The 27,717-nt window shown below is 41.4% G+C and overlaps 2 protein-coding genes across 3 annotated transcripts in view; one reads left to right on the top strand and one right to left on the bottom strand.

Annotated features, from left to right (window-relative positions):
- POLH (DNA polymerase eta) overlaps positions 1-3,532 on the bottom strand; it is a 33,837-nt gene extending 30,305 nt beyond the window's left edge. Inside the window, exon 1 of the mRNA XM_054995703.1 lies at positions 3,456-3,532. Coding sequence (XP_054851678.1) covers positions 3,456-3,484 — 29 coding nt within the window. The 5' untranslated portion in view covers positions 3,485-3,532. The remainder of the gene's footprint in view (positions 1-3,455) is intronic.
- Positions 3,533-3,712: 180 nt separating this feature from the next.
- The window catches only part of XPO5 (exportin 5), a 60,097-nt gene continuing 36,092 nt past the window's right edge, over positions 3,713-27,717 (top strand). Inside the window, exons 1-12 of one of the 2 annotated variants that reach the window (XM_054977252.1) lie at positions 3,713-3,904; positions 6,942-7,063; positions 16,888-16,960; positions 17,464-17,601; positions 17,741-17,923; positions 18,753-18,794; positions 20,339-20,365; positions 20,875-21,060; positions 23,041-23,117; positions 24,060-24,159; positions 25,458-25,541; positions 26,046-26,171. In XM_054977252.1, coding sequence (XP_054833227.1) covers positions 3,800-3,904; positions 6,942-7,063; positions 16,888-16,960; positions 17,464-17,601; positions 17,741-17,923; positions 18,753-18,794; positions 20,339-20,365; positions 20,875-21,060; positions 23,041-23,117; positions 24,060-24,159; positions 25,458-25,541; positions 26,046-26,171 — 1,263 coding nt within the window. In that variant the 5' untranslated portion in view covers positions 3,713-3,799. The remainder of the gene's footprint in view (positions 3,905-6,941; positions 7,064-16,887; positions 16,961-17,463; positions 17,602-17,740; positions 17,924-18,752; positions 18,795-20,338; positions 20,366-20,874; positions 21,061-23,040; positions 23,118-24,059; positions 24,160-25,457; positions 25,542-26,045; positions 26,172-27,717) is intronic. The other variant, XM_054977261.1, reaches the window with a different exon arrangement.

Raw genomic sequence — 27,717 nt, 5'->3', positions numbered from 1 at the left:
CAGTTACTATAAATTTACACAGTAAGTAAAAATATAATGGAAATAATGCATAATGCAAGGAGGCACTGCTGAGACACATATGCAAACCTTTACAGGTAACACAGTCCACTTTTAAATTAATGTTGCACCTGGGGAGAAATGGATTTATAATGGTTTATGACAATCCTCTAATAAACTGCCCTGCTGGATCAGATCAGAGGTCCATGCAGTTTCCTTCAGAAGACTTCTAGATACCCAAGAAACCTTTAAGTAAAGCACAAAGGCCAAAGCCTGTCCCATACCATTACCACTGCTAAGTAACTAGTATTCAGAAAACACAGTCCATGATGAACATGGAAGTTTCTTTAAGTCATTGTGGCTATTTGACAATCCTGTCATGAATTTGTCTAACCCTTTTCAAAAAGCTATCTGAATTGTGTAGCCATGACTGTATCTCATTACAGTGAATTCCACAGGCCAATTATGCTTTGTGTGAAGAACTGCTTTCTTCCATTTGTCTTAAATTCATTGCCCATCAACTCCACTGGGTAGTTATTTTGGGAAAGTTTTGTCCATTTTCTCCTCACTGTGCATAATTTTATAAATGTCTTTATCATCACCCTTAAGACTAACCAACTTTATTGTAGCATAAGCTTTCAAGAATCACAGTTCTCTTCGTCAGATGCATGGAGGGCAAGAAGAAACTGGTCAGATATATAGGTGGAGAGGGGAGGGAGGAGTAGATCTCCATATCAGAAGCTACTGTTTGCATCTACTCCTCCCTCCCCTCTCCACCTATATATCTGACCAGTTTCTTCTTGCCCTCCATGCATCTGATGAAGAGAACTGTGATTCTCGAAAGCTTATGCTACAACAAAGTTGGTTAGTCTTAAAGGTGCTACTGGACTCTTTTTGATTTTGCAACTACAGACTGACACGGCTAACTCCTCTGCATTTATCATCACCTTATCTATAAAATGAAAAGCCCCAAACTCTTAAGTTTTTCCTTAAACTTCAATTATCATCTTGGTGCAGAAAAGTACTGATAGGGAATTTTTTTAAAAATAGTACTCTGCTGCCAGTTATAAATTTCCCTACTACCACTTACCCCACATATTCCAAGACTCCAATCACAATGATACAAAAGAAATATGAGTTTTATTATTTCCAAATAAAGCTCAGATGCATACTTCTTCTTATGCATAAAGAACAGTCACATCAGAGAACCTTATATTTCTTACCACTAATTGTTTACAGAATAAAAGATAAATTTATTTATTTATTGCATTTCTAGACTGTCCTCCCCATCAGACAGGCTCAGGGCAGTGTAACAACATACAATTTATAACATACAGTTTAAAAACAATAAAATATTATAAATAAATATTAAAACACTATTCCACATACAATAAAATTTCTCGATTGGCGGAAATAGGCAATAAAATTTCTCGATTGGCAGAATAAATATTAAAATACAGCATTTTGGGCACAGGGCTTGGCTCTTACATCATGCCCTGCACCACGCTTATGAGGCCCTGCATGGGTGGTGGACGGTCTTCAATGGTATGGCTGGCGAGAGGACAGCATAGCCCCCACCAACTGCCTGGCAGAACATCTCCGTCTTGCAGGCCCAGCAGAAAGATAACAAATCCTGCCGGGCCCTAGTTTACTCAGACAGAGAGTTCCACCAGGTCGGAGCCAGGACCGAAAAGGCCCTGGCTCTGGTAGAGGCCAGACGGATCTCCCTGGGGCCAGGGACCATCAGCAACTGCTTATTAGCTGATCGAAGCGGCATCTGGGGAACATATGGGGAGAGGCAGTCCCAAAGGTATGCTCGACCCAGTCCACATAGGGCCCAGCATAAAAAGGTTAATACAAACATCTCTTCAGAATAACATTTCCCAGATACATGGCACCTGACAAGCCTGAGAGACAGGACAACCACATCTCACTGTATATTACAGTGATGTGTTTATATTAAATTCTGGAGCCATATTTTTGATATGAGTTCAAAACACTTCTGGGAAGAAACTTGTCCAAGGTTAAAATTTTGGTCATGAAATGAAAACAATAAAAAAATGTTTACAGTTGTCGGAATCCATTCACTTGTTCTGAATGCAAGCTGACCCTGCAGCCTAATTGCTTAGCAGAGAAGGAATTTCCCTCTAAAGCAAGTTTTGCCCTTCCTGTGTAAATCTCATGCTTGAATAATGCTCACATATGGATTCTAAAAGAGGGGTTAAAAATCCCTTAACAAATACATTGTCAAGCTTTTCCCTCTCCCTTTGAGACACCCAACATTACACATGCAATTGAACAACAGAGCTATCCAAAGTACTGACCATTTTATTTTCAATCCAGTTCCTAACCATCTTCAGAATACAATTTACGTTTTTAATTGGATCATGATCCCAGGATCTTTCCTGGTCTAACATCACAGTTCAGGCCCCATCAAAAACATATACATGTTTATATACATAAAACATATACAGGGAAGAGCCAGCATGGTGTATTAGCTAGAGTTATGGACTAGGATGTGGAAGACCCAGGCTTGCTTCCCAACTCTGCCACTGAATCTTGGGTGATCTTGAGCCAGTCACAAGCTCTCAGACTAATCTACCTCACAGGGTTGCTGTGAGGGGAGAAATGGAGGAGAGAAGAATTTTGTAAGCTGCTTTGGGTCCCCTTTGGGGAGAAGGCTGGGGTATAAATGAAGTAAAATAAAAAACAAAGTCAGAATTTTCTGCCTCAACGCGTATTGCTTTACTTTTACACTGAACCTCATTTCATATATTGTTACCCACTCATTCCTGGAAAGAGCCTCTTAGAACTCTTCACTTTGCTTTAACTACCTTATTTGCTGTCATCTGCAGATCACTTACTAACAAACGAGATTTAGCTCAGTTACTGATTATGAAGGAGCTTGTCCTTCTTGTTAATATCCCCACATTACAGCCAAGACCTAGAGTGATTAGATAATTACTCAGATTGTAAAAACTTCAGAGCGTTAACCTGTTCCATCTTTATTGGTAAAGCATGGTCTTTTCTACAGGATTCCTCAGACCATGTTATCAAGATGCACATGGTACAATAAGTACATAGTAGACGTGACAGATATTGCAAGTGATGTGAAGCAGTGTGCTCTAGGCCACAGTCTGGAATGAAATTGTTACTCATTCGGGTGCCACAAGACTCCTGATTATCTTCATTTCAAGAACACCGTCCCTGTTTCTAAGTTAACTAAGTTACAGTCATACCGAAATCAGACAGCAGAAGACCCCACCATAAAGAATTCCCTCAGACTACAAAAAATGCAAATTTAGCTGTTACTACTTCTCGCGCTCCCTCAAAAGCTCTCCAAGCCGTAAAACCAGAACTCTGTTAGCTTCAGACATCTCACACGTTCCCTTTTCATTCCCTCGGTAAAAACCGGGTCTAAAACACACCCCAACAGGAAATCAAGGAAATTGCATTACTCTGCTCTTCCTAGCTTTCTGGGAGGCATTTTCAGATGTCGTTTGTGATTGGACCGCTCCTCCGAGGAATCCCAGCCATCTTCACTGAGCATGCTTCCCAATTTACAGAGCATGCGTATTGTGTCGTCTCCCCCCCCGCCCCCCGTGACGTTTCACAGACCGGCGTTAGTCTGTTGACGGCGCTTCGGGAAAGGCTAAAGGAAAGGGTTGTCTAGTAATTAGCGCCTGCGCAGTGCTTACCCGTGGTTTGTCGGGTTTGCCGCGGAGCAGCTCCCCTTCTCTTTCCGTGCCTGGTTGCCCTGGGCAACGGCGCTTTCCCTCTTCTTCATCCTCCACCCGGTATCATGTCTGGGGACCAAGTGGGCAGCCTCTGCGAGCAGTTGGTGAAGGCGGTCACGGTGATGATGGACCCGGCCTCCACGCAGCGATACCGCCTGGAAGCCCTCAAGGTACCGTTGGGGACATAAGAGGCTGGGGTCCCTCTTCCCCAACCCCTGCTCCAAAAATCGCCTTCAGGTCCCGGCACAAGCACACGGCAGATAGCCCTGGCCCTGGGTATCCGATGCCCTAAGCACTGCCAGCCTTCTCCGCAGCTCGGATAGGGGTATGACTTCGGCATAAACAACTTGCTGGCTTTAAAACCGTGCGAATCGCACGGTTCCTTTTCGGAAGTCGCGCAGTTCTTAGAAGGGGTTGTCCCCAGACTCCTTTTAAAGCATCTTCGTCCCCGCGCGGCACACTAGAGCATGATTCCCGCTCCCCTCCCGCCTCGCTCGTCCACGTGGCCGGTAGCCTCCTTCGTGGGGACTGTGCCGGTTAAGCTGTAGGCATGGCTGGTTTCCCATAATGGAAAGCGACAGAGTGCCTCTGGAAGAAAAGTACTGGTCATTGCTCCCATTTGTTTGGTGCTGACTTGGGAACTGAGTCGCACAGACTGGTCCTGAGGTAAAAGGAGTAAGTGATAAAGAAGTGATAGGTTTGGCTTTATGATTCTCTCTCTTTTTCTCTCTCTGTCACACACACACACTTCCCTCCCCTCTCTCTGTCGGGGCCTCTGGTGCTAGTAATGCTGCCTTGGCAAAAATGCAGCTGAGGAGATCCCAGTAGTATATCAATATCATGTGGTGGTTGCCTGTCAGGCAAGTTCACATATACAGGATCTCAGCCAGAATAAAGAGAGAGAACTCTAGGATTGATTCTGCACACGTTGGATAATGCACTTCCAATCCTCTTTATAAACCATTTGGAATGGATTTTTTCGTGCGCGGAACAAAAAATCCACATCAAACGATTGATAAAGTGCATTGAAAGTGCATTATCCAACGTGTGCAGAATCACTCTAGATAGTGTTGGAGAGTTACTCTATTTGATGCTAGACGGTGATCCAAATACAGCCTTTTTTTGGTTGCTAAATTCCTATCTAGCATATTTTCCTTTAGAAATCAGTTTATTAGCCTTTTAGTCATTACTCAAGATCATTTGATCACAGGAGCTCAGAAAAGGAAAGGAGTGTTTACTGTGTTTCTGCTAGGAGCGGAGGTGATGTGGTAGTTTAGGAAGGTGTTGCAGAAGCAGGGCTTTTGAATAAGGTAATAAAGCAGAAGATGCTGATAGCATTAAAGCCAACATGCAACAAACAGTGAAGATGGGAGGAGGAAAAACAAAGAGAGCTAATAGTATAGGCGCTTTCACACAATGGAGAGAGAACTGACGGATACAGGACAAGACTACAGAGAAAGGCTTCTGAAGGAAATAGACAGGGGGAGCATAAAATTTAAGACAGTAGTACACAGTCTGTGGTTCACAAAGAGCTGCTTTTGCTGTTACTATCAACAACATCTACTTCCACACCCAAGTATGAAGGCCACACTTCAGGATGGTTCTTCTTCTGGTTATGACTGTTTGAAGGTGGGATCCACCTGCCAGCCACAAGCCCCACTGGACAAAGGCTTTGCATACTTTCCTGAAACATGAGGCAGGTGCCACATTGGGGAACGGTGCTCAGAAAAACCACAGGTAACATTTCAAGAACCTCAGGTGGCTCCCAAGGTATTCTGTGAATATCACTGATCCAGGAAATTGAGTAGAAAGCAAGAAGATGACTGACAACAATCCTGAGCAGATTTACATTCCATTTTATTCAGCGCAGCTTACTCCCAGGAACATGTTCTTAGAATTGTAGCCCTTGTATACAGGTTTAAATTCACAGGAACTTTAAACCTATGTGTAAGGTGGCACTGAAGGAGAGCTGCTCAGTTTCTTCTTGAACTGAGGAGTCCAACAGAGTTTCTTTTTGTCTCCCGTGAAGTTCAGCATCTTCATGAAACTATTGGGAGAAGTTATCTGAAGGATGGGAGTGTCATCAATGTATAGATGATACTTAACTCTTCCTCTTGAAGGCTGAGTCAGGTGGGACCATGCCTGTCCTGTATGAATGCATGGAATGAATTTCTGTCTACGTAAGTCTGAGTGATGTTGGACAATTTAGCAATTGGTGATTACGTAGCCTGCTCTGGATGAGATCGCCATGTACTTAAAGGAGCAAGCTTGTAGGCTGGGGGTGTGATTAGTTCTCTACAAATAGAGGTTCATGTCTTTGGTAAACAGCACCTCAGAGTAGTTTTGACTGCTGTGCCAGCTGTGGGCTTTCTTTCAATGAGATGATCCAGACACCATGTTCAATAATGTGATTGTATTCTTGTTAGATTGATGTAAAGTGCAAGTCATATGTTCTCTCTGCATTTTCAAAAAGAACTCTGGAGGTTTGTGCATGTTTTTTTTTTTACCTCCCAGTCCAAAATTAGCTTTCTGATGTGTCTACTTCTATGTTACTTAGATACCTTAGACCAGCGATGACGAACCTATGGCACGCGTGCCACAGCTGGCACGCAGAGCCCTCTCTGTGGGCACGCGAGCCAAGTTGCCGATCGCTAGGTCCAGGGCTCATTTGGAGAGGGGACACCTGGAACAGCGTTCCAGTAGCTCTGAGCAGAGATCACATGGGTTTTGGCCCTGCCCATGTGATTCCTTTTCCTCAAGGCTGCCTCCCTGCTGCCCATCGCTTTAGCAGCAGGAAGTGGAGGCAGCAGCCGGGCTGCTGGGGCTGGCTTTCTAAAGAAGAGTAAGCTGCTTTGATTTAACTTGCTTTACTTTCAGTCATGGCTCGTGAGTGAGTGAGTGAGAGAGCTTGCAAGCCAGGCTGCCAGTGTAAAGAAGGGCAAACTGCTTTGATTTAACTTGCTTTACTTTCATTCGTGGTTCCTGAGTGAGAGAGAGAGAGAGATGTTAATTAGTTCGGACAACTGTATGAGTTGTTTTTTCTTAACTGAAACCTCAGTGTTCAGGGTTTAATTGCAGTGTTGGCACTTTGAAATAAATAAGTTGGTTTTGTGTTGCAGTTTGGGCACTCAGGCTCAAAATGGTTTGCCATCACTGTTGTAGACACTTTTTGTGTCTTTTTAAACTTTTCCTTTTGTCTTTTTCTAGTTCTGTGAAGAATTTAAGGAGAAGTGTCCAATATGTGTTCCATGTGGACTGAAGCTGGCAGAGAAAACCCAGATTGCTATTGTCCGGCACTTTGGTCTTCAGATCCTGGAGCATGTAGTGAAGTAAGGGAATTTGTTTGATTTCGGTGATGTGTTATGGCAACTTTTGGGAGTTTTGCTTGCCAAAAATCAGAATTGCACCGGTCACTTGAACATGAACACATGTACCTGTCTGTTACAACCCCCTTTCTGTTGAGTAGTTAGATTTTTCCTGTAATTCTTCTTATACCCACTGGGTAGATTGCTGCCGCCAGGAATTATATTCCAAAATAAGTAATTTAAATTTCCCTTTTAGTAACATGCCCAGTTGTCAGGTTTCTTCATGGGACTATGTGGACCTGAGGACAGGAATGGGATATAGGAATAACATATACTCTGGGATTAAAAAAACAACAAAATAAACTTTTATTTTTACAAGAAGCATATTGGTTTCAACTGTTAGTTAAACTTGATAGTTTCAGAGATAGTTATCAGTTCTTAAAGTTTCTCTTCATAAGCTCAGTCACACAGATATACACAAACTTTCTCTCTCAGGTGCACACACAGTTTGCTTGCCTCAGATATCAATTTCCCACTCAAATATACATAGACTTTCTCTCTCAGGCGCACACACAGTTTGCCTGCTTTAGATAGAATGGAAGTTCTCTCACAGACACACGAAGTTCAGGCTTCCAGAGAGGTTGCCTAACTGAACTAGAATGAGAATCCCCTCAGGCTTCCACACAGCTTGGCTGCTTTGCCCAAACTGAATCTTTTCTCTCTGCTCAGTAACTAAGAACTGCAGTTCACTCTGCTCTCACTCTCAGTCATCAACCAATCATCTCACTCACTCATCCCTCTCTTTCACCCCCACTCTTCAACTTTAGCACACCAAGCATTTAAAGACACACACACACTTAAAATATTACAAATACCACCTCCCTTGTCCTTAAGCAGAACACATCTCTTTTTCAGAAGAGCTGTGTGCAGCTTCCTCTGCCTTAGGAAATGTTTTATCGTCTCTGCAGTTCCTGTTAAGTCAATTTCTCACTCCTCTGTGGTTTTTATTTTAAAGCCTTGGGTTTCTTTAACCTGCGTTCCTCCTCTGTTGGGGTATCATCTTCCTCTCTGGGATGTTCCACTGCTGGGCTGAGGTCGTTTTCTTCTCTGGGATGTTCCACTGCTGGGATGAGGTCATCTTGGCTTTGGCCTTTTCTGCTAACTTGTTTGCTTCTTTGGGACGTTCCTCTACCTGTATTCTGTTCCAGCCTGGTTTCACATCTAGATAAGGTATTAGATAATGCATCCGGCTTTGTGATCGCATTCAACTTCCTATAGTCTGTACAGAAGTGGATGGTGTGATCTGGCTTAGGTACTAGTACCAGTGGTGATACCCCTGGACTAACAGATGGCTGTATAGTTCCTAGTGCATTTTTTCACCTTCCTTCATACGTTGTTCAGCACCTCCTCATTTGCCTTGTAAGGTGGCATTCCAATAGGCGGGTGATCTCCCATGTCTGTGTGATGCTCGGCTAAGTGTGTCCTACCAGATTTATAGGAGAACAGACTGAAAGTTCTCTAGGAGCTTATAGATTTTCTCTTTGTCATTAGGTTCTATTTGATAGTCCCACACCAGCTGTTGAAGTGTATTGTCCCCCCCCCCCCAGTCTTTTCTCATAAATCCATAAGGGCGACCTCCTCCACATCCACCTGTCTGTCTGTTAGGTGCTGTTATCTCTGGAGTAATAAGGCTTCAACCTATTCACATGTACAATCTTCCACCTCTGGTCATTTTTATCCCTAGAGATAACATGTGTGAGCAAGTCTCACCTACCCCTTACTACAAATGATCCTTCCCAGGCTGCTTTTAACTTACTGGTATTTACAGGTAAAAATACCATCACTTGCTCTCCCACCTCAAAAGTTCTTTACCTGACATTCCTGTCATACTAGAGTTTCTGTTTTCTGTGAATTTGCCATATTACTTTGTACCTGCTTCATCATTTCTTCCATTTCTCCTGTGAGACTGAATACGTAATCCACTACAGAGGTTTTTCTTTCTGGTATCTTTCCTTTCCCATTCCTCCTTTACTAGACTAAGGGGTCCCCGAGGATAATGCCCATACATCAATTCAAATGGGGAGAATCCTGTGGATTCTTGAGGTACCTCCTTATATGCAAAGAGAAAATAGGGAAGCTTGTCATCCCAATCGTTTGGGTAATCCTGCACATATGCCTTAATCAAGCTCTTTAAACTACCATTGAACTTTTCCACCAGACCATTGGTGGATGAAATGCAATGGTTTTCAAATGCTTGATGCCACAGCATTCGCATATGGCTTGCATAATTTCAGACAGATCAGATAGTATTTCTGCAGGGAATCCTAATCTCAGAAAAATCTTTAAAAGTGCTTCTGCAGCTGATTTTACATCCACAAAAGATAGTGCCTCCGCCTCTAGGTATTTAATTATGAAGTCTATTAATGTTAGAATATATCTGCGTCCCTTTCTGGTGGGTTTGGGAAGTGGTCCCACTATGTCAATTCCCACTCTATGGAAGGCTTCTCCAATTATTGGTAAGGGATTGAGAGGAGCTTTTGCTTTGTTTCCCCACCTTCTGACAAATAGTTTTGGCAATACTCCTTCATATATTGTGAAATTCTAGGCCAGTAGTATTCTTTCATTAACCTCTTCTTGGTTTTGCTAATTCCTAAATGACCTGTGCATGGAATGTCATGTGCCAGCTCAAACAAGGATTGTCTGTAGATTTTAGAAGTAACCAGCTGTTTTACAGGCTCCCAATTTTTGATCCCCTTTGATTTCCAAATCCTGTAAATTAGCTCATTTTCCCACACAAAAATGTCTGTTTCTGTGTTTATCTGTATTTTCCAAATTCCTGAATTTCAAAAAATGACTTTGGTAATTTCCCTGCCCTTACTTTACTTGACGATGAGCTTTTGTCCAACTGTAAATCCACAACTCCATTCATATCTCCAGCTACAATTATATGATAAGTCCATTGCTCCATTTGTTCTCTTAAGTCCTTAAAAAATAAATCCTTAGAACCATTCGGTGCATATACTCCAAATATCAACGTTTTTTTGGCATTACATAAAAATTCCACTGCCAGGTACCTTCCATTTTTATCAGAAACTATTAATTTGGGCTGCATTTCTTCCTTAATATATATAACAATTCCCCTCTTCTTTTGTTTTGTCGCCGAAACAAATTGTTTTCCTAACTTCTTATTAAATAGATATTTAACATCTTGATCTCTAATATGAGTCTCTTGTAAACAAATCATATTACTTCTTTGTTTAGATAGCCAATGTAACACAGCTTTTCGTTTAGAGGGTGAATTGAGTCCATTAACATTCCATGAAATTAATTTGTACTCCATAATTATAATCTACTTGAACTAGGAAAGTCTTTTCCATTCTCCATCAGAAAGACGTCCATTGCATATTTTGACTTAATCACTTGTCTCCCTGATTGGAATTCAAACGTCACTCCTTCCGGCAACTCCCATCTATATCTAATTTCAGCTGCCTTCAGCTTTTGTATCAAATCTCTATATTTTTTCCAATCATGGAGCACTTTTTTTGGTACTTCTTTCATAATTCGAACCCTTGTCCCAGCTATTTCCAGTGGAGTCTCAAAATGCCTTCTAATAATTTCCTCCTTCATTCTCCTTGTGGTCAATTGGACAATAATATCTCTTGGTAAATTCTTTTGTTCTGCATACTTTGAGTTGACTCTGTACACGATATCCAAGTGCATCATCATTTCCTCCTCTGTTCTAAAAATTTTGCCAATATTTCAGCGACTTGTTTCAGAGCAGATCTGCCCACTTTCTCCGGAACACCCCTCATACGAATTTGCCTATCCATTGCTTTACATTCCATCATCACAGTTCTTTCACCCATGCCCATAGTCTCTATCTTTATAGCCTCTGTTTTTTTTTCTCCATCCTGCACCATCTGTTGTGTTTCTTGCACTTTTTGTTGGGTATTCTGTAAATCTGTTTTTATTGCCTCCATCTCTTTTTTAACCTCCGTTATTTCCGTCTTAATCACTTCTTTAATTTCCATCATTAAATTTTGCTGCAGTTGCTGTACCATCTCCCGAATCTCTTTATTTCCCTCCGTTATTTTTTTGTCCAAATTCTCCATAGCAGCTTGCCAGTCCTTTTCTTTTTTTGAAGCCATCGGGCTTGCTTTGGGCCCCCATGAATCTGCTCTCTTTCTTAACTCCGTCTTCCTTTTAAATCAAGCCTCAATTCTTTTATGTCAAAATTTCAGCCATCTGCCCTCAGTTAAAATGGCGGTTAAGGCTTCTCTTACCCTTAAGATGTCGGGCGATGTTTTTCTATGGTATAAAATGTCGGGCGATCTTTCTCTATGGTAATGATGACAACACAATGATCTTCCCTTACTTTCAATGGTGGGCACTGTACCTCCTCTTCCTCTTCCCTTACTTTCAATGGTGGACGCTTCACTCCCTCTTCCAACGTTGTTTTCCTTCCGGCTCTTCCGGCTCTTCCTGACCTCTCCCTCGCCGCTCTGTCTCCTCTCCATCTATTATACTCTGCTGTAACCACTTCCTGCCTCACGTCGCTTCTTCCAATTCCCACGATCCTCCCTCCGCGTCGCTATCTCCCCAACTGCAAGTATGCAAAACAATATTCTTTCTTTGCTCTTTTTAGCTCTTTCTCGCTCTCAAACTTCAAATTAAACAACTCAGTTCTTTAATATGCTTTTTCCGCTTAGTATCTCAGTTCTTCATTTTTTTATAAAATCGGTCTTTGTTCAGTAAAACAGAACATTGGGGGAGATAGTAATCTTTACTTAACACAAACTTCTTGGGTTGTACTCGCTGCTTCAAACGTCCAATTCTGTCCAATTCTGTTCCTGAGGCTTGGGGTACGATGAGCCTATGCCAATTTAATGACTCCAGAAGCTGCTGCAGAGATTTTAGCCGCCCTTCTCCGAGGAGGATCTCAAGGCTTGGGAGGAAAGCCCTTAATTCCGAGCCTCCCACCCGCCGAGACCCTTCACTCTCGGGGCTTCAAGTGTTCTAGCCTGATTTCTGACTGAAATCAGGGGGCTGTGGGCGATCGATGCACCCCACCAGCCAAAAACAGCACTTCGGATGGTCCGGAGCTCCGGATCACGACGGTCTCGCCATTACCCCCAACCGCAAGTCCCCTAACCAGCTGTTTTACAGGCTCCCAAGTTTGATCCCCTTTGATTTCCAAATCCTGTAAATTAGCTCATTTTCCCAAACAAAAATGTCTGTTTCTGTGTTTATCTCATTCTGCCTGGCTTTCTCTCTTATGTCCTTTAATTCAGGGTCTGTCATAATTTCTTTTTTAAACTCCTCAGAATTTTTACTCTCACATGTTCCTTTCCTTTCTCCCTCTTGTTCTCTTCTTGATTTAAAATTGGTTTATAAGTATAGTCTTTCTTTTCATGGTGATCCCAACCTCCTCTATTAAGTGTTAAGCTATCGGCCCATTCTGGTGCTCAGTTGACATTCTCTGCAAGCTTATCTTTAACCAGAAATCTGATCTCTGAGGGAAGTTGAAATAAAAATTGATCCAAAATCATTAGATCTCTTATTCCCTCTTTAGAGTTAGCTTTGGCAAATGAAACCCACTTATCAAAATAAGTTTGGCGCTAAAATTAGTTTGGCGCTAAAAGACTTAAATGACTTTTCTTTCTGAGATACTAGGCTTCTAAACCTTTTTCTGAAGTAATCAGCACCTAACTTAAATCTGTCATATATAGCTTGTGTTCAGCATACACCACAGGTTTATCTGAGGGAAATGTGTTGTGGATCTCAGCCAATTCCCCTCTAATTAAGCTGGGTAAATACTTCATATTTTGTGGCTCCGGTATTCCCCAGTTCTGAGCAGATCTTTCAAAAGTTGACAGGAAAATTTGTGGATCTTCTCCTTACACATATACTATAAAATCTTGTGGAGTAACTCAAGGAAAATCAGCTCTGGGTTCAGGGTTTCCCTCCTTTTTATCCCCATTCTTAAGTCTCTCTCTTTCTAATTGTAATCTTTCTGCTTCCAAACTGGTTTGTCTTTCCATCTCTTGAGTTCTCTAAGTTCTATTTCTTGAGTTCTAAGTTCTTATTCAACTTTCCACTTTTCCCTTTCAAACTAGTAAAGAGTCCAGTAGAACCTTTAAGACTAACCAACTTTATTGCAGCATAAGCTTTTGAGAGCAATAGCTCTCTTCGTCAGATGCATCCCAACCTCTGATGAAGAGAGCTGTGGCTCTCGAAAGCTTATGCTACAGTAAAGTTGGTTAGTCTTAAAGGTGCTACTGGACTCTAATATTTTGCTACTACAGACTAACGCAGCTAACTCCTCCGGATCTATGGCCCTTTCAAACTGATTTTGTTCTATCTTGGGTTCCCACTTTTCCCTCTCAAACTGCTTTTGTTCTCTCAGAAACTCTAAATATTCTGGACCAGTTATACATTCCCTCGGGGTTTCTTTCAGCTGCATTACTACTAGGCTCCACACTACTTTGTATCAGTATAACTCTCAATTCTTCTACACTTTTCCCCTCATGAAGTAAATTTAACTCTTTGCACTTCTGAATCAGAGCCTCCTTTTTCATTCCCCAGAAACTCTGCCATTTTTCCTCTTTTAATTGTATTTCCTTCTACAATTTTACTAAATTTCACCAGGTTATGTTCTCTTTTATAAATCCTAGTAGTTTCTCTCTGTCTCTTTCCTTTATACCAGTTCTATTTTTCTCATAGAATTTGATTAAACACTGTCTCTTTGGCTATCTGTCCCATCAGAAAATCTTTCTCTCAGAATGTTCCTTCCTCTCAGGATATTCTATTCCACTTAAAATATTTTCTCCTCCTCAGGATGTTTGATATTCCACTGTAAGCCTCCACCTGTTACAATCCCCTTTCTGTCGTGTAGTTAGATTTTTCCTTTAACCCTCTTCTTACACCCACTGGGTAGATTGCTGCCACCAGAAATTATATTCCAAAATAAGTAATTTAAATTTCCCTTTTAGTAACATGCCCAGTTGTCAGGCTCCTTTGTGAAACTATGTGGCTCTGAGGAAAGGAATGGGATATATGAATAACATATACTCTGGGATTTAAAAAACCAAAATAAACTCTTATTTTTACAAGAAGTGTATCAGTTTCATACTGTTAATTAATCTAGATCTGGGTTTCAGGGATCCCCTCAATCCAGCAAAGATTCTCTGATCTGGTTAGGACAGATCAGAGAATCCTAGATTTAGTCAGCCAGTATTCCCTATGAGGAAAACTATCTGGGGGCTGGTTGGGGGACATCTGGTTGGGGAAGAAGGGGGGGGATGTTCAACCAAACTTTATGAAATTTTCAGAGAACCTATTCCTGACAGTCCTCTAAAGAATCCCCAAATTTCATGAAGATTGGACCCTGGGGTCCAATTCTGTGGGCCCTGAAGAAGGTGCCCCCAGGCACTCACCATTGTTTCCTATGGGATAAACATTTCCAAGCAGGCTCACAGGCAGAAAGACATAGGGACAAAGCTGCCAGGGGCCAAAGGCACACTCCCAAATGCATTAGAAAGTCCAACAGAACCAAATTGAAGCAAGGGAATGGATGGAATCCTCTCCAGAACCAAAGTGAATCAAGAGAACCAACAAGAAACCAGAGAATCATGTCAAAACAAAGAACTCCATACAAACCAAACCGAAGCAAGAAAAATCAAAGTGAATCAATGGGACCAACATTAAACCAGAGAATCATGTCAAACCAGAAAATTCTACCCAAACCAAACTGAAGCAAGGAAACTGTTGCAACTTAGCCTAACTGAACCAGTGTCACTCACAGAAGTCTGGTGACAAGGAGAACTTCTGCATGGATTGGATATTCACTCTCCCATCTTATTCCCCCTCCCTTCTGCCTCTCACTCGTCCCCCTCCACTCTTGGAAAAAAAGCACAGGAAGGAACCAGCTAAAGGCTAAAGCTATGTTTCCTAGATTTACCAGGATTTATCAGGGAGTCTATATCTGGGTTCCCAGACTGGAGCCTGGATTCTCTGATTTGATTTTGGAAAGCCAGATTTAGCCAGGTTGGCAAAAATCTGTCTTTTCCCCCAGATCCAGATTGCACACCTTTATCTCTGTCTATGGATTGTTTTGGTTATCTGTGTGCTTTATGTTTTATCTGTTGTTAAAGTTAATTTTATTTACAATCTTTGAGCGTCAACTGACTGTGAACTCTTACTCATGTTAATCATGCTGCTGTGCTTCACACTGACCAAGTGCCTCAATGCTGAATAAAGAGAGTTTTGATGGATACAGGTGGAGAGAGAGAAGGGGAAAGACAGCCCATAGGCTCCATTTCATCCCCTCAACTCCTTGTGGTTAAAGAGCCATGGGAAAGTATAACAATGGGGATTCTCTTAATGGTAACAGCTAACTAGCGAAGGACCAACCTCGGGGAAAGGGGGGGGGGGTTGGAAAGAGAAGTTTTAAAACACAATCAGTCTCCTGGATACTTGGCAAACTTTGGCGCAGGGAGATAGGGAGATTAGTGGGTGTTTGTGATCGTGACAGCTTGGGGAAGGCATTTTTATCAGTTCTGTTTAGCAGACTAATCTTTGTTGAATAGTCTAGAAATTCCACATTCTTTTTGCCATTTCAGCACTTCTTTATTCTGTGAATATATGATATTGCCCAGTTCAGTTTCTCTGCTGATATGCTATACAGATGGTACACTGTGTCCTCCTGTTGTTTAACTGTTTCCAGCAGGGAATGGGTGTTGCCAGAAAATTGTACTTCCTCCTTTCTTTTACCCTTTCCATACTAACAAAAATCACCAATTAATATTTACCAGTTCTTGGTTGTTAATTATTTATTTATTTTAAAATGTTTATAATACTCTCTTTTCTAGTGACTCAAAGCAGCTTGCCCTGACTTGGGCCATTCTTGGAAGCTAATTAGAGTTGGTCCTGGTTAGTTCTTGGATGGGAGACCACAAGGAAGTCCAGGATTGCTGGCAGGCAATGGCAAACTACTTCCATTTGTCTCTTGCCTTGAAAACCCTGTGTGGTCGCCATAAGTCAGCTGCAATTTGACAGCACTTCCTATACACAAGGTGGCTTATAAAACATCATTTAAAACAATAAAATAAATACCCCAGATAACCCCCTCACACACACACACACACACACCAAAGATGCCTGCAATTTATACCCCATTAAAAGCCTTGGCAAATAAAATGGCCTTGCAGAACCTCCTAAAGATCACTAGACGTCACAGCAAGCTGGGGCCCAGGGAGGCTATCTGTAGGCTGCCACCACTCTGGTACAAGTTTCCTCAGAAGGACCCAGAGCACCTAACCGACTCCTTTTGTTTACCTTTTCCCAGTAGGTTTTATTTATTATGTGACCAAATGAGGCATGAGGATCCAGACAGAATAATAAAGAACTTTATTAAAAAGGTTTAGTAAACTGGTGTTCACACTTTGTAGATTAAAGAGAATAGTAAAGATTGGTGAACAAATAAACTTCAACACCCTAACGCGTCTAACTAGACTGTTCTTAACTGTCTCCTGATTACTGGTTACAAACTGTCTCACCCCTTCTGGATGAGGGATCACTCTGTCTGCAGCATCCTTTCCTTAGTTCTGCTGCCTAGGAGTGAACACCCTCCCATTGTGGTGAGACCTTTTATCCCTTCTCTCGGGCACCATCCCCCTGCTTTTCTGTTGGTACAATTTTTCCCTCCAAATCCCCTCCTACCCAATCACAGGGGCCAAAGGGAACCTGGGAAATATAGGCCCTGCAGTCACTTTAGTGCAGGCTTCTCCAGAGCCACTAGGCCCAGGCTCATAACAGACTTATAAGTGCCTTCTGTGTTTATTTGGCAGGTTCCGATGGAACAGTATGGGTCGGCTTGAGAAAGTCTATTTGAAGAACAATGTCATGGGACTCATATCCAGTGTGAGTCTGGCTTTTTATAATATTAAATTGCTACGTTGCAGTTTTCTTTCCTGTGTTGAAAAGATAATCCATATTTACCAACTGTGGGCCAGACCTGCTGGTGTTTATGAGAGACTAATGGTAAAGCTTATGGTGTGTGTGTGTGGGGGGGGGTCATTTCAGTCGTTTAGCATCTACAGATAGTATTGTTTGTAATTTTAGGAATATGTTATTGAATGCTAAACTCACCTTAGGCTTTTTAATTCACTCTTTTGTTTATAGATTTAGATTGATTTATTAGGATATAATTTTTTTAAAGATCCATTTTAATTAAAGTTACAGGGTTTTTGGTGCAGGAAGTCACTCATGTATTGATCTGCTAGAAGGGCATATTAGCATTACTTCATTCAATCTTTTTTTGTTCTTGTTATTTTATTGCAACAAACTTTTCCTGTGATGTAAATGTTGGTTAATCCGGAACAGCTATCTTCCATTTAGTAACTCTTACAGTTTTTCATTCACAGGGTACCCAGAATATTTTAGAGGAAGAAAGTCACATTAAGGATGTTCTCTCTCGCATTGTAGTAGAGATGATCAAACGTGAATGGCCCCAGCACTGGCCTGACATGTTAAAAGAGCTGGATACACTCTCCAAGCAAGGGGTATGACATACATCTTACTGTCAGATTGCAGTGCCTTTACTAGTCTTGAGTAGAGGACTCAAGTGTGTGTGTTATAGCGTGCCTGCATACGCATAGTCCTTCTAAGTCACACATTTGTTTTCTTTTCTTGAAACATTAGGAAACCCAGACAGAACTGGTGATGTTTATCCTTCTTCGCTTGGCAGAAGATGTAGTGACTTTTCAGACACTGCCAGCCCAGCGCCGACGGGATATCCAGCAAACTCTCACCCAGAATATGGAAAAGATCTTTAGCTTCCTGCTCAACACCCTTCAGCAGAATGTTAACAAATACAGACGCATGGTAAGAAACTTCCCCACTGGTTCATTTAGCACAGGAAATCCTCAGGCTTTCAGGAGCTAGTAGCTGCAAAGGGTGTACATCAGTTCTGTTACTGCACTTCAGGATTCTGCTGCAAGCAAGGAACCATGCAGAAGTTGACCAGAAGGCTTCAGGATCCAGGAACTGTGATTGGCTTCTAAGATGTAGAGTTGTTTAGTTGTATGAGGCCCTTGTTATTGGATGGTGCAGCCCGAGTTTGCTGGTGACTGTACTACCATTTCTTTGGTTCATCAAGCCCCTCCCTACAACCCCTTTTGTCCTAGAAGTGGAGGTGCTGCTACTGTACCTGAGGCCGAGGTCCTGTATTAAATCATAAATGTACTAAAAATACGTGCTTTTTGAAGACATAGCCTCTACCCAGAAGAATGAAACAGATTTGGAAAGGCAAGAAGATGTAGTAGTAACAAATCTAGTTTTTATATGCATATCTCGTGTGGTTTTTTCCTAATTTGTTTGGTATAAAGTCTGAAGTCCATTAATCAGTGTTGGAAGACTACAGCCCGCTTGTTAAAAAAGATAAATCCATCTTGATTCCTTGGCATCATATCGCACAGACTCTTGCTTAAAGCCTCATGAATGTTGACTATAAGAGAAAAAGGAGGGTTGGGACTGGTTACATTTGTTAGTTTGACCCCAGACATGTTTACTTGGAAATAAACTAACTTCAGTGTAGTTTATCTTCAAGTAATTATGCTTAACTGAATGTTTTTCAACATGAGGTATGAAATGATGCAGAGGGGTTAAAAGTATGGTTTCATTTGCTAATTGTGGAATCCTCTTAATTGGCAAGGTTGAAGTGCCCCAGGAACAAGATGCCCTCTCTCCTCCACAGGTTAGCACAACTTTTGAGCTGTTTGTGTAGGGTAATCCTTGAGGGTTGGGTTTCCTGGTTATCAGCATTTTATGTTATGTTTATGGGGAGGCAATTACCCAGGATGCTGTACTCTCATTACACACATATCTGGGGTGATTTACTGTTAAGAGTTATCAATCCATGTTGGATGGGAGAGTGACTGAAGATCCATATGTTTGTAACATGTGCTGGTTCAGCTCTGGAAATGACAATACTGAGTTTCGAAGGTAAAAACCTTGTTAAATTTGTCGCAATAAAGCTAAAAAAGTGAAGTATTAGAAATATTTTGAGACTATGATTAGAATGCTTACTTGTGAGTTGGCTTATATGCATTGCAGAACATATATTAATCCCCTAGAGATGATAATGGGCAGCATGGTCTGCAGGTCCTCTATTTTTTTAGAGGCTTTGATATTTGTGAGTTGTCCTGTCTCAGATCATTGGATTCATTAGAAGAAGTGTTGCACTTTAGCATTTTGAGAATTGCTTGTGTGGATGTGTTGAGCCTATCCTGGCCCTTAGTGGTTGAGTAATGGGGCATTTCTGCAGGAACATGCTGCTATCTCTCACCTTCTGACTGGAGAAGCTGGACCTGCCGAAATTCTCCCTTTTATATAACTACTGTGAGGCACAGAAGTTCATATTCACATAATAAAGCCTGATTGCAATCCTTCAGTGTAAAAAATGTTTAAAAGGGCATTATCTTCATTGTGTATGAAATGGCTAAGATTGGTTAATGTAAAAAGGTTGTTGTGGCTATACTAAAAATGTATTCAAATATAAATATATCACAGTTAATATTGTTATTATTTGTCTTGTTTTACTGAGGGAGATATATTATGTGTTACTATAGTGTCTGTGATAGGGTGGGCAAGGTTTGTTGATACAGCCAAGCTTAAGAAGCTGTTATCCTGAATAATAACCCCTTTCTATATGGACCAAGAACAGCAGTGTGGCTTCATCCACTCCTGCTGAGTATATTGGTTCACTGATGTATCACTGAGGGCAACTTCTCATATTACAGGAGAAAAACGTGGTGTTTGTACATGTGGAGGGGAACCAGGATCAGTAGTACTGATACAAATCTTCCATATCACTATAGTCATTCTTCAAATCATGTGTCTGCCAATGCACTTTATAGTTCTAGTGTGTGCCTTGTTTGTATAATTTGTTGAAGTGACTCAAAGTGTTCTCTGTAAAACTGCAGACTCTGTCCATCAGAAATGGCCCTGCCACTCTTTATAGGACTGCATGTCCTGAGCTGGGTCTTGCCAAAAGCCTTTGAATCTCTTTCAACTTCAGTCTGTGATCTACACCTTGAATTAAAAGCAGAAATGAGGTTGAAATTAGAGGTTGTTACCCCAGCATACTTTATTTGTGCCTGTTCAATTTTCACAACTGAGAATAGATTTGTTGAAATATCCCGTAGCTTCATTCTCTGTAATAAGATGGAGTCTGGGAAGTAGCAGGATGAAACAGAAGTACACTTCAGAAGCTCATTCATTCTTTATTCTCTTTTCCAGAAGATGGATGTATCTCAGGAACCAAAAGTAAGTGAAGCCAGAAGGAGAGAGACAGAGTTTTCTACAAATCATGGTGTTCAGGAGCTGGCAGTCAAATTGTCCCTAACCTGGTCTCACCTGTATAAATTAGTATTTAAGTTCAAGGAGTTAATTGTGAAGGAAGTGAGGAAATTGCTTATTTTGTCAGAAGGTGAAGGTTCCTGAAATTATAGATCCAGGAAATGAACTGAACCCTTGCTGAACTGATTTTTCAAGTCTAACTTACATGAGCTGGGTCCTTCAGAAAGCTACTCTGGTTGAATTTCTTGATTTAGTTTCTTTATGCGGAAAATAAGTTGCTAAGGACATTGAATGATTTGTACCCAGGTCAAAACTGACGAATCTTTACAACAGGGAATTTTTTTTTCTTTTTAATGTATTTATTAGTCTGTTCTGCTATTAGTGGTGCCAAATTATTAGTGAGTCTCTGTGTGAAGTAGATATTACAAAAACCTCTAAATTGTGTATGATCCCCCTCAACTGTCATTTGTTCACAGGCACAAGCTAACTGTCGAGTGGGGACAGCAGCGCTGAACACACTGGCTGGCTATATTGACTGGGTGGCTATGAGCCATATCACAGCAGATAATTGCAAGCTCTTAGAAATGCTGTGCCTTCTCTTGAACGAGCCAGAGCTCCAAGTGGGAGCAGCGGAATGCCTCTTGATTGTAGTCAGCAGGAAAGTAAGTTTCTCTCGTATCTTCTCCGTTCCCACATTAGCGCATGCTGCTTGACTGTTCCTCTCTCCTCCTTGGATTTATTCTTGCTGAAGAATAGCTAGCACTTGTTGTGGTTGAGCTGAAAAGAACTGAAATCTTTGTTAATACAGACATCTAAAGTTCTGGGTAGAGCTTGCAATGTAGTGCTGAGAAGAGTGTTCATACAGATTTCTCTTATATGTACTCTCATAACTTGAAGCTTGAAAGCCTTGCTTTAGCATTCCAGTCACTACTCCAACATAGAGCACTCGGGTCTTAAACTAGTGCTATATCCAGGAGCAAGTCAAAGCTGCAATAGAGGGGGCGGGGGGGGGGTCATTCTTACAATGGTCATATAAAGCATTTGTATTCTGAAGCTATGCTTTCCAACACCATAATAACGTGAATTCTAAGCCCCAAACATCCTCAATAATCAAGTTACTGAGTGATCATGCTATTTAACAGAGAGCAGTGTTGCAAATCCCTGCTGTGCCAGGGAATTGCTACACTTATCCTTGCCTCTGTTCTTTTTTTAAAGCGCTGCTGCAGTAGCAAGAAAAACATTTATTGGTGCCTTATTTAATTCCTGCCCAAGACTGTGCAAAGAGGCGCCGAACTCCACCAGCAAGTTCGTCCTTTCATGCTGTACAGCTGCAGCAGCTAGGGTTCAGTTGCATGCTTCCTGAAGCCAATCACTTTTTAAAAAGGTTTTATAATAATAAAAGACACGAATTCTTACTTACGTTTTGGTTATCAGTCTTAAACTTCATTTTCCTTTTGAAAATAATGAACATCTGTTAAGCACTGAATCACGACTGAGTATATTTCACTTTTTTTGGTCAATGGACTTCGTCACTGACAGATGGCAAGACTCGTATTCCTTGCTGAGCAGAATTTTAGGGGTTGGAAAGCAGAACCAGCAACTCAGCATCCTTCTTCACTCAGCGCCTTCCTTCCCACTTCCTACTTCCCATTTTACTTTCCTCTCAAAATACTCTCATCACTTTAGCAATAGTCTTGACTTCTACAGCCATTTTGTAATGTAAATCAAATTCAGGGATTAATTAATATGTACAGAGGATATCTATATGTAAGAATACAATTGAGATTTTGTAACTTGATCATGTGTCAGTGAAATAAACATATTTATTCACTTGGAGATTTATACAGTGCTTTTCCATGCCTCACATGCCCAAAGCAGCTCACAAAAAATACAAAGAGAGGAAATAGTACTCAGAAAATCAAAATAAAACTGTGACACCTTTAAAAAGGGATAAAATGCATACTCAAATGCTCTGTGGAATAGATAGTTTTCATTAGATATAGAAGAGGTACAACAAGAAGGCCAAGCAAATCTCCCTGGGAGCAAATTCTGTTATTTGGGGCAAAAGTTGAGAAAGTTTTCATTAGATCTTGAGATAGTATGGGTTCCTGTAGCAAAGCCCTCAACATGAATGAGAATTGAGCCTTTGACTGAGTACTTATGGGATGTAATGCTGTTTTAGTTTCACTTTGTTGGTCTTAGGTTTATAGAATATAATATGTTTTTATGCATGAAATGAGTCAGTGCCTGATGTAATCCAGGAGCAAGCAGCATAAGGTCATCAAGCTACATCTTGCCTATTAAGGCTTTCCTTCTTGTTTGTGCTGCTTCACACTGTCCCCATTTGGCAACTCATCTAGGGTTTGGTTATTAAGATAGGAGGACTTTTCCATGCCTTACTTTTGTCTGCTCCCTGTGTAATAGATGAGGCCATGCTCATAATTACAGTTCAATCTCCTTGCATCTGGCAGCATGAAATGGATGGAGAAAGAATAGGAATATCATAATTAATTGTGAGCATGTTGTGCATGTTTGCAAAAGAACCTGCCAGATGTTAATGGCAGACACCTTTTGGTTTGTGGTTGCTGCTGAAGAGTTCCTTTTATAGGATATGACAAAGATTTCATTTACTTTGTGCATAGGGAAAGCTGGAGGACCGCAAGCCTTTGATGGTTTTGTTTGGGGACGTTGCCATGCATTACATCCTCTCTGCTGCCCAGTGAGTAGTACAGTCCTGCTGCTTGGAGCACACAGTGATTTAGAAATAGAGCTCTCTTAGTCACAAATAGCTTGCTGGTTTCCCAGATCTTAGATAACTATCACTGTATGACAATGATGATGCATCTGACACATCTGACAAAGAGAACTGTGATTCTTGAAAGCTTATGCTACAATAAAGTTGGTTAGTCTTAAAGGTGCTACTGGACTCTTTTTGATTTTGCTACTACAGACTAACACGGCTAACTCCTCTGGATGTATGACAGTGGCTCAAGGGTGGACAGAGCTGTCAGTACACACCATAGAATGCTCCACATGAAGCTGTTTCCCACAATTTCTTGTTGAGAGCAGCTACGTAGACTTAAGTAACATAGCATTGAACATAGTGAGCCTTTGATACTTTATATCTGAGGCATTGAGTGGATGCAGAATTTAGAAATAAGCAATGTCTAAAGTTTCCTTAAGTCATAACTGCACAAGAATGTGCTCTGTTTTGAAGTGTTGCCTCAAAAAAACCCCCACTGGTTTCTCTCATATCTGGTTTTACCTGCTCAAGCCAGGTAGTTTTCTTTTTTAAATAGTCTACTTTTTCATATATTTTACAAGTACATATGGAGTCACAGGAGACAAAGATAAGCCACCTTGGTAGATTTTGTGCTCCTTTCAGTTGAATCTAACGGTTCCACAGTGATCTCACCATAAGAGGATGATGAGGCCTAATGCACAGGCTACTCTTGATACACACAAGTAATTGCAAGGTGATTTGCCTTGCCAGATTTGTGTGGCCATATGGCCTCTGCTTCCATCATTACTTTTTGTTGTCTGCCTTACAGAAGATGTAGAAGTAGTTCAGGATTGTCATTTGTGGAACTTATTGCCACAAGGTTGCTTATGAAATTTGATGCTTCTTTAGTTTGCTTCTCTCTTTTTCTTTACTGTTCAGGACAGCAGATGGAGAAGGCCTGGTAGAGAAACACTATGTTTTCTTGAAGAGACTTTGCCAAGTCCTATGTTCTTTAGGCAGCCAGCTATGTGCATTGGTGGTGAGTTATCCAAAACAAGGTATCATAGAAGTGTTTTTCAGGTGGTATTAAATAGGCAGTGGTATTAAGTAGTCCATGTCCCCAGTTTGATCTGTTGCACACAGCTTCCATCTTTTTCCAGTAAATGTACCAACAATTCTTCAGTACCCATGGGAATACAAATGAATGTTGCTAAATTATAAGTAATGTTGTAGCATATATCTAGAAGGGTGCCTTGATTACTTAATCTAGTGCAGTGATGCTGCAACATTCACAACGATGTACTGTTTCTTTTGCAAAGCACATTTACCCATACTCTGACATGAATGTGGTTTGTAGGGGCCTGGCACAGGCACTAACATGGGCCAACAGGTGCCATATTTGACTGAATGATTCCTGCCCTTTTCAAGCTGTGTTTCAAAGGCAGACCACTGGCCTTAGAGGGCTGAGTGCTGGAAGACTATTTTAATGCCAGAGCTTCATCCTGGAATATGTGAAATAGTAACTGAGTACACCCATTCCATCACCGTTAATTACAGCCACCCCTTGCATTTCCAAGATTAGGATTTAACACTTCCAGGTCAGATTAAGAGGATACTTTGCATGCTTCAGCCCCAACAACTTGCTTTCTAGAAATTAGTTGGTCAAGAATCAGTGTGGTGTACTAGTTAGAGTATCAAACTAGGATCTGGGGGACTCAGGTTTGAATTCCCACTCTGCCATTGAAGATTAATGCGTGATATAGAGTCAGTCACTCTCAGCCTAACCTACCTCACAGGGTTGTTGTGAGGGGAAAAATGGAGGCGAGTAGCACTATGTAAGCTGTTTTGGGGAGAAAAAAAGGGTATAAATAAAAATAAGCATAAACAAGAGTAACCCCTTAGAAATGTAACTGCCATGTCCTTAATTTTCAGATCTTCAGTTGCCTTCATGGAGGATTTCTCTAAGACAAGTTCCTAAGATGCTCCCAACTTAAAAAGAAACAATCCAAATACAATTACTTCTCAGCTGCTATATTGTAGTTCTTTTAACCTTCCCTATGCTTTCCAAATAGTTATACTTTTCCCCAGCCGTGGCAAACAGCAGCTGTTAAAAAGCTTAGCTCATGGAGCCTGTCATGCTAAATGAAGAGCTGATAGTCTCATATGTCTGCTCAGAAATTTGAAGGGATGGGGATAATCCTGCACTTAACTTTATTGTTGAACAGTTCAAACAACCTCCCCCCTCAGTTGATTAGAAGCTGTTATGCAGTTTCCGTGTGATCCTCCATCATCTGAATCTATCCCAGGATTCCAATGCCTCACCTCTTTTCTATACAGGGCTCTGATCCAGATGTGGAAACACCAGCCAACTTTGGGAAATACCTTGAATCATTTCTAGCTTTTACAACCCATCCTAGCCAGGTAGGTAATCAGGAAGTATTCAGTTCAGTATAGCTTAAAGCCATATAGGCTGTGTAGATTCTACAGTGCTGGGGAAATGTGCTTATGGTGACTTTATATATATTTTTAAAATATCATGTGTCTTTCCCTAGTTTGAGAGAAAGCATTAGGGGCAGTATAATCCTTAACACAAGAGCATTTGTGCTGTTAGTTTCTGTTGAGCTGCCTCCATTTCCTGCTCTGAAAAACTGGGATGTGACATGGCATGCAGTTTTCTGCCACCTAGCTTTCATTCAGACCCAGTTTTTAATGGCACATGGGGATGTAAAAATGTTGGACAGTTCTTGTATCTTGTCTTAGCATTTGGGTGTTAAGCTTATTATTCTTTGTTTTCATTTGGTAGTGGAACATTACTAAGGCCTAGGAGAGCTGGCCAGCAATAGTCATTGCTGTGCTTTCAACATTTGGGTTCATATTTTTCTGTTAAGAGATTTCTGTTTGATTGATTCTCTCCCCCCCCCCCAGTTCTTACGCTCTTCCACCCAGATAACGTGGGGAGCTCTTTTTCGGCATGAAGTCCTATCACGTGATCCTGTATTGCTGGCTATGATCCCAAAATATCTGCAGGCATCAATGACTAATGTAGTGAAGGTACAGTATTGCCAGGGGCTTTAATTCTGAACTCGATAATATCTGTATTATATGTGTGCACACACATGTGTGTGTTTTTGTTCTGATTTAAGTAACCATAGTATTTAGAGCTTGATATCCCATGACATGTGGCAGGTTGCAGGGAGCAAGTTTCTTTTTTTGTCTCTTCAGCAGGTGTCTTGATTCAGCCAAAAGGCTGCCTCCTTCAAATCAGTGTCCATATGAAACTGTGCACCCCACAACTCTAGTGTTTTTTTTTTATAAATTTTTTTATTTTTCATAACTACAAAACACTACACCAGACTATCACAAGGAAAGGGAAGAGGGAAGGGACAAAGGGGAGTGGAAAAAGAAAAAGGGGGGGGAATGAACTACAAACACTAAACACTACACTTCAATGTTTCCCTTCATACTGTCATAATACAAAAATAGCTCCATAGAATAATGATGGAGTGGTTAATCATACAGAGAATAAACATTTCAAATTCTGATTAAACTTTCCTCCCCCTTCTGGGTCCCGGACGCAATTCTCTCTGTGCAACTGCTGTTGCAATGCTCTCCTCTTCCCCCCCCCCTCCGGCTCCTCCTTTTCTTCGTTCTTGGTGCAGCAGAATTCTGGGTTTTTATTCTCAAAATCCTTTAGTTGATCTTCTGATAATATCTTATAGGCCTGATCTTTATATCTGAACCATATTCCTTCCGGGAATAACCATTTGTACTTTATTCCATGGTCCCTCAGAAGAGCTGCAAACTTTTTATATTTAAAACGCCGTTTCCGGACTAGAAATGGAACGTCCTTCAAAATCTTGACTTTCAAACCCATAAAGTCCAAATCCGCATTGTATGAGTTATATAGGATGGTGTCCCGAATCTTTTTAGTTGAAAAGTCAATAATGATCTCACGAGGCAACTGTCGCTTTGTTGCATATTTTGAAGAAGCCCGACGGACCTCCAAAATGGCGCTTTTAACCTCTTCTTTAGTCGTCCTCGCGGGTGTCGCCAGTAGTTCCGAGACCAAATCCCACAGATCCTCATTTTCCTCCTCTTTCACGTTTTGGAGACGCAAAATTGTCTGCGTTCGTTCCACTTGTAGCCCGATCAGTTGGTTCTCCACCAACTTCAACTCCTTTTTTGTAGCCTTCACAAGTGACGCACTTTCCAGAGCAGACTTTTCTGCCCCCCCCGCTGCTGCCTTAATGGTTTTCACCTCGCTTTCAATTAAGCCCACCCTTTGATCAGTTTCGTTCAGCTTGTCAACAAAGGGTTTTATAGCTTCCACCACCGCCCTGCGCACCAATTCTTCGAGCGACTCCCCTTTCTGCAAGGTGGCCGAGATTGACTTACCGAGAGCGGGACTTTGCTTCTTTGCTGCCATTTTGGGGGGGGGGGGGGCGCCAACAAAATTCTGGAACTCCACGAAGGGGAAGAGCGAGTCTTCTTCAGATCAACCTCTCCTTCACAAACGCTTGTAGAACAGAAGGGATTCGCTTGTTTACAGGCTTCCGCCTGTTTCTTTTACTTGCCGTTTCTCGTTGCCCGGCGGCAC

The sequence above is a fragment of the Eublepharis macularius genome, chromosome 1, assembly GCF_028583425.1.
Source record: "Eublepharis macularius isolate TG4126 chromosome 1, MPM_Emac_v1.0, whole genome shotgun sequence".
NCBI classification, from domain to species: domain Eukaryota; kingdom Metazoa; phylum Chordata; class Lepidosauria; order Squamata; family Eublepharidae; genus Eublepharis; species Eublepharis macularius.
Note: the sequence above shows the minus strand (reverse complement) of the source record. Positions and strands in the feature narration are given on the sequence as shown.